General features: G+C 43.7%; 2 protein-coding genes across 2 annotated transcripts; both read left to right on the forward strand.

Annotated features, from left to right (window-relative positions):
- The first annotated feature begins 2220 nt into the window (after nucleotides 1-2220).
- Nucleotides 2221-2874, forward strand: LOC130670047 (uncharacterized). The gene has a single exon (XM_057473218.1). It carries the CDS (start codon nucleotides 2221-2223, stop codon nucleotides 2872-2874), a length of 654 nt encoding a protein of 217 aa, XP_057329201.1.
- A 237-nt stretch (nucleotides 2875-3111) lies between these two features.
- On the forward strand, nucleotides 3112-5685 carry LOC130670048 (uncharacterized). Its single transcript, XM_057473219.1, has one exon. It carries the CDS (start codon nucleotides 3112-3114, stop codon nucleotides 5683-5685), a length of 2574 nt encoding a protein of 857 aa, XP_057329202.1.
- The last annotated feature ends 1497 nt before the right edge of the window (nucleotides 5686-7182 follow it).

The following is a 7182-nucleotide window of genomic DNA, read 5'->3' on the forward strand; positions in this document are numbered from 1 at the left end:
ATAAATTAAGTGAAATAAAATACTAAAGACAGTAACTTATTGCTTTTTTCATGAATAACTTCTCAGTGAAATGTCAATAGTGTAAATCAATCATTTATGTATTTATTCAGCAAAGTTTAAGTGTTAAAATAAATTCATTCACCACCTGCCAATTTACACGCACCAGATCCTCTCATTCTCTCATCTTATAATTAATTGTCGATTAATTATTCAAACATTTTATGGTCCTTCGAGCCGGATAGTGTGAATTGGTTGAATAAATTTATCTAAATCTATTCTCAGTGACAAAAAGTGACGTATTTATTCTGTACATACTTCTCACTTCAACACAGGTGCATTGCGGAGTACCCAGGACGTGGTACTGCACTTGTGGAAAATAATTAAGGGACACTACAGTGCAAATTAATTATTGTGAAGTGATCAGTGCAATTAATCTCAGTCATCTCACCTGGAACGCAACTACCATCAGGTCTCATCGCATCGCATTAACCCCCCGTCAGGTCGTTCCGCATCTCAGTAAAGCTTTTAAGCTAATTTTGTTTTTTTCTGTGTCTCATTCATCTATTTTACAGATATGGCTACTGTGCCTAACAAAATTGTGCTGCAGATGCACCGGATCTCAGTTTTCACCGCCGTTGCGGCATCCGCAGAAGCCGGCATGGTCGACGATCTCTCACTACGTGCAGCCAACTCGAAGTTGGAGCTTCTCACCCAACATTGGAGCAAATTTACTGAAGACCACGAGAAATCGCTCTCATCAAAGACCGACGTGACGGTCGAACATAAATATTTCACCAACGGTTCGTTTGAAAAGGCTCTCAAATTGTTCCAAGGAGCTCAAAATGCTCTGCTTCATCGCATTCATGAGTTGGAATCAGCATTACCGTCTCAAGGTAGTGTCCTGGCCAACTCGAGTCTCATCGTGCCAGCTGGAAGTAGGCTTAATGTCCCTACTATCTCTGTGCCCAAGTTCTCAGGCAAATATCAAGAGTGGAAACACTTCCACGACATGTTTGTCTCTATCATCGGGGAAAATGCATCTCTCACATCAGTTGAGAAGATGTACCATCTCAAGTCGGCATTGGAGGGTGATGCCGCACCCGACCAGCTGACAGCAGCTCTGCAAAGCAGCTGAAGGCTATCATCAACACTGCCAACGAGGCAGTTCAAGCTCTCAAGGCTCTAGGATCTCCAACAGAGCACTCGGACCAGATCCTGGTCCATCTCATCGTCCAGAAGCTTGACATCTCATTACGTGAGGCTTGGGAAGTCCATTTAGGCACTTCAACGGAGTTTCCAAGCTACGAGGACCTGCGTAAATTCCTCACCGGTCGCGCCAGAGCTCGTGAAGCTATGGAGTGTGGTGTTTCACCACGCAAGCCATCTCATGATTCGCGCAGCCACCTGGGAATCAAATCACGGATCTCATCTGCTCACATACACGTGGCAACAGCTCTTCAGTCTCAGCAATATCAGCCAGTGCAATCTCAGTCTCATCAATCGCAAACGCAGTCTCATCCACCAACCCACAACCAGCAATCTCAGCCTGCTCGATCTCAGTCAACAGCATCTCAGTCTCATCCAGCAATGCCAAAACACACGCTTTCATTTAAATCAGATTACTGTCATTGCTGTGAGGGCAATCACTTCATTGTCGGATGCCCGAGATTCCAGGCAATGTCCCCGGATGAACGGTTCCAGCTAGCAGCGCATTGTCACCTCTATCGAAACTGTCTTGGTGACCACAGTTTCGAAAATTGTCAATCAAAGAGCCGTCGTCGCTGCAAGGAGTGCGACGAACCTCACCATTCAATGCTGCACTATTCTCGTCTCATGAGGCTTACCAAGAAGCCACCTACAGCAGCTGCTGAAACTCAGCAAGTCTCATCACTACCTGCACCTCATCCCGAAGCTCAGCAGCAAACATCTCCGCAATAACAATTTTGCACTTCTCAAGCAGCAGCTTTCATCTCATCTGCCATCAGCCGTGCTCCAGATCACAAGCATGTGACATCTCGACCGACAGTGCTGTTGGCAACCGCACAAGCTCTCATCTCTCATCAATCAGGCTCGTCTCATCGTATCAGAGTTCTTATTGATCCTGGATCAGAACTTACTCTGATTTCTCAAGCTGCTGTTTGCACTTGCAGTCTCATCTCTCAGCCATGCAATATACCTTTGCAAGGAGTTGGCAATATCTCATCAGGGAAAACCTCAGGCATGGTCTCATTCAAACTGCAGTCTACCATCTCATCAGAATACGCATACCTCAACGCACACATTCTCAAGAACATCACAGCGCAGATTCCATCAGTCTCGATCTCACCCACTCTTTGGTCTCATATTCAAGATTTAGAACTCGCCGACCCAGAATTCTACAAGTCTGGCAAAATTGACATTCTCATCGGCGCAGATTTCTACGGTCAAATTATACGACCAGGTCTCAAAGCAGGAAGTTCATCAGAACCGATCGCTATGCAAACCATGCTCGGTTGGATAATTCTCGGCCCAGTTCATGAACAATCTCATCATTCACCTAGACTGTCTCATCATATCATCTCAAATTCTCAACTGCACGACTCTCTCACCAAGTTCTGGGAACTTGAAGAAGTTCCAGAGTCCTGCAACGAAACTCTCACCGTCGAGGAAGCCGAGTGTGAAGCTCACTTCCTATCAACTCATTCTCGAGACGCATCAGGACGATACATCGTCCATTTACCATTCAAATCATCATCTCAGAAGCTAGGTGAATCTCGTCATATTGCGCAGCGCTGTCTCAACCGTCTCATGAAGCGTCTTTCTCAAGACCCGGAACTTCAAGGTCAATATACTGCCTTTCTCAACGAGTATGAAGCAATCGGACACATGACGTGAGTCTCATCATCATCGCCTGAACCATCTCATGTATATTATTTACCTCATCATTGCGTTGTTCGCGAAGACAGCGAAACTACCAAGTTGAGGGTCGTGTTCAATGGTTCAAGCAAAACATCATCAGCCACTTCTCTCAATGATCATCTACATATCGGCCCAAGCCTGCAATCAAAGATCTGTGATGTACTTCTGTACCTCAGAAGTCACAGATACATCTTCTTGACTGACATCGTTAAGATGTTTCGCCAAATTCTCATCCACCCTGATGACAGGGACTATCAGCGCATTCTCTGGACAGAGAACAGTCTCACTGTGGCTTATCAACTCAACAACGTCACATATGGCACTCGACCAGCACCATATCTTGCTGGCCGAGCTCTCAAACAACTTCTCATCGACGAAGGGTCTCAATATCCACTAGCAGTGGAACCCTTTCAAAAGGGCAGCAACGTCGACGACATCGGCGGCCGTGCCGACAATCTCAGCGATCTCAACGACATTGCAAATAATGTCGAGGCACTTTGCAACTTAGGTTGCTTTCCACTAGCTAAATGGAAAAGCAATCATCCTCAGTTCAGCAAAATCTCATCATCACTCAGTCCAGAAGATTCTCATTCATTCTCAGACCACATCTCAAAAATCTTGGGTCTCTCATGGAATTGTCAAGAAGATGTTCTCACGTTTACTGGCAAGACTTCTCAGACTCTCAGCATCACCAAGCGCACCATCACCTCAGAGGCTGCTCAATTATTTGACCCTCTGGGTTTAATCTCACCGGTAATTGTCAAGGCAAAAATCATCATACAAGACCTTTGGCTACAAAAGGTCGACTGGGATGATGCACTCTCACCAGAGCTAGTTCACCGATGGAAAACTTTCCGCAATGAACTTCCTCAACTCTCTCATCTCAGAATTCCTCGATGGATCAATCTCATCCCAAATTCATCGAGCATCGAGATTCACGGGTTTTCTGACGCATCTCAAGCTGCAATGTCTGCAGTAATGTATCTCAGAGTCTGTCAACCTGGCGAACAGACTAGCATCTCTCTCATCTGCTCAAAAACTAAAGTAGCACCACTCAAACGTCTCACAATTCCTCGACTCGAACTCTCAGCTGCATTATTGCTCTCAAAACTGGCATCTCATGTCTCATCGACCCTTCAATTATCTCATGTTCCAACTTATCTGTGGACTGACTCATCAACAACACTTGCTTGGGTGACCAGTGAACCTACAAGATGGAAAGAATTCGTCAAGAATCGAGTTGAAGCGATCCAGCACCATTCTCCAGATGCACAGTGGAGATACATCTCAGGAAAACAGAACCCGGCTGACTGTGCATCCAGGGGTCTAACAGCATCTCAGCTCATCAACCATCAGTTATGGTGGTCAGGATCCAGCTGGCTAGCTGATCCTCCCTCTCAATGGCCATCTCATCATGTTCTCAGTTCAGCAGCAGATGAAACAGAGCAAGTAAATTCAGAAATGAGACCTTGCAAGTCTCATGTCTCTACTAGTCCACCTCTCATGCCACTATCATCTCTCATTCACACATGGACTACACTCACAGCTCTACTACGTCGTACTGCAACAGTATTCAGAGCAATCTCATGTTTCAAAAAAGTACCTGGTTCAACACTCAGCATCTCACCTCTCACTCCTGCTGAATTACAATCAGCTCTCATCCATTGGATTAAATCAACGCAGCAGGAATATTTCTCATCAGAAATCTCAGCATTATCTCAAGGCAATGCTCTCAAGAAATCACACTGTTTCACCCGCCTCACCGCATTCATCGACCAAGCTGGCGAAATCAGAGTCGGTGGACGTCTTCAAAATTCATCATTGGATGCTGACAGCAAGCATCCAGCAATCCTTCCCAAGGATTGTACGCTCTCACGTCTCATCATCTCAGACTCTTATCTACGCACTTTGCACGGAGGTACCCAACTTACCTTATCTCATGTTCGCAAGAAGTGTTGGATAATTGGTGGACGAGCTCCAATTAAGAACTACATCCATCGCTGTCTCACCTGCGCACGAATGCGGGGAGTCAAATCTCAACAACTCATGGGTCAACTTCCATCTCATAGGGTCTCACCATCTCTCGTCTTTGAAAACACTGGAGTCGATTACGCCGGTCCAGTGTCTCTGAAATTCTTTCAAGGACGCGGTACTAGATGCTACAAAGGCTGGATCGCTGTCTTTATCTGTCTCTCAACATCAGCCGTTCATTTGGAGGTTGTCACTGACTACTCCAGTAAAGGCTTTCTCAAGGCATTCCGCCGCTTCACTAGACGGGGAATTTGCCGCACACTTCGAAGTGACTGTGGGACAAACTTCAAGGGTGCTGATCTTATTCTCAAGCAACTTCTCACCGGTGCTCTCAAGGAATCATCTCATCTACAGCGGCATCTCGCCAATGACGGAACCCAGTGGTCATTTAACCCACCTGGGGCTCCTTATATGGGAGGAAAATGGGAAGCTGCAGTGAAATCAATAAAGTATCATCTTCAGCGAACCATTGCTGATACTCTTCTCACCTACGAAGACTTCTCAACTTTTCTCATTCAAGTTGAAGTTGTTCTCAATTCTCGTCCTCTCAGCGCACTCTCAGAGGATCCGGACGATCTCACTGCTCTTACGCCCGGACATTTCATCCGTGGTGGTGCCATCAACACCATTCCGGAACCTAATCTCACTGTAATCTCAACCTCAAGGCTATCTCATCTGCAGCATATACAAAAACGCTTGCAGCATTTCTGGGACCGGTGGTCTACAGAATGCTTACAATCTCATCAATCGATCTGAAAATGGAACACCTCTCATCACGACATCGCAGTTGGATCACTTGTCTTGCTCTCAGACGAGCGGTATCCCCCAACAAAATGGCCGCTCGCCCATGTCATCCAACTACATCCTGGTGCCGATGGTCTCATCAGAGTAGTTACTCTCAAAACTGCATCAACAACTCTCAAAAGGCCAATTGGCAAACTAGTGCTATTACCAGTCTCATCGACCACGGAAGATCCTCAGAAATAGTCTCACTTCTACAACGAGTAGGAGAAGGCGGGGAGAATGTTCAAATCTCCCGCCCTCAGATATTCAATTCTCACCGTCGATATCTTATCGACCGTATTATCGATCAGTCATCTACAATAGGCGGCTCCGCTAGTCGCGTTCTCATATAAAAGACCGCTGGAGTGGGGATGAAGAAGACGGATGCGCTGTCTCACTCACTCTTTTAGACTCTCTCAGACATCTTGCTTACAGTTTTCTCATTATAAACGCATCGTGCATTATTTAATCTCTCAGTTTTGCGAATAATCAAGTGTGCTCTCATCAATTAAATTGTGAACTTTTGCTTCTAATACTTCAATGCAATTATTAAATATAATGATAATAATGGTTTTTATTTGTATCACCTTAGTGTTTTACAAAGTGTTTAAATACATTAGTTATAATGTCTTATATATATTGTTTTTAGAGTATATTCATTTTTATCTATATCTATTACTTGTTTTATAAATTCTTTTTGTTCTTAATTAATTTTATTATTTATATATACTTTAGTCTTTAAGTCTTTTGTTATCACCAATTTATAGCTTCTAGCCCCACTGCACATATTATCATATTGCTTTTCCCCTTCTCTTTTTATTCACCACTTTCCCAGATTATGTATATGCCTCTGCTTTAACCGCTTTATGGACTTTGCCATGCACATACACTCTTTTTTATTAATGCCCTCTCCCCTTTTTTTTATTATTATTAATTATATTTATTTATTTTTATTTTTAATTTTTAATTTTTCACTCTCTTTCCTATATATATTTTTTTTTTAACTTCCCGCTAAGAAAATCGACGATTTTCGAAAAATTGGGAAGTTATTGTTTTCACCCCGATTTTTGAAAGTCGAGTTTTCATCAGATATCGACGTTTGGAGGTCCGAGGAAGCTATTCTGACTATTTTCAGAATGATGTCGTAGAGTATGTATGTATGTATGTGTGTGTGTGTGGGTAAACTCTTTGTAACTTTTTAACTAATGAATCGATTTGGATGGTTGAGGTGGCAATCGAAAGAGCTTGTTGGCCCTCAACTTTTCTGAAAATTTCAGATCATTTGATCAAGCAGACTCGAAAATATTGGCGAATTACGAAAAAAAAAAAAATTTTTTTTTTAGTTTTTTAGTGATTTCTCAGAAACGACTTGAACGATCGACTTCAAAATAATCAGCTTCAGAACTTTATAAGCCGCGTCGAATGCCACCTCAACCATCTCAATCGGTTAATTTGTTCGAGAGATATCGT

This window comes from Microplitis mediator, chromosome 6 (assembly GCF_029852145.1).
Source record: "Microplitis mediator isolate UGA2020A chromosome 6, iyMicMedi2.1, whole genome shotgun sequence".
Classification (NCBI taxonomy): domain Eukaryota; kingdom Metazoa; phylum Arthropoda; class Insecta; order Hymenoptera; family Braconidae; genus Microplitis; species Microplitis mediator.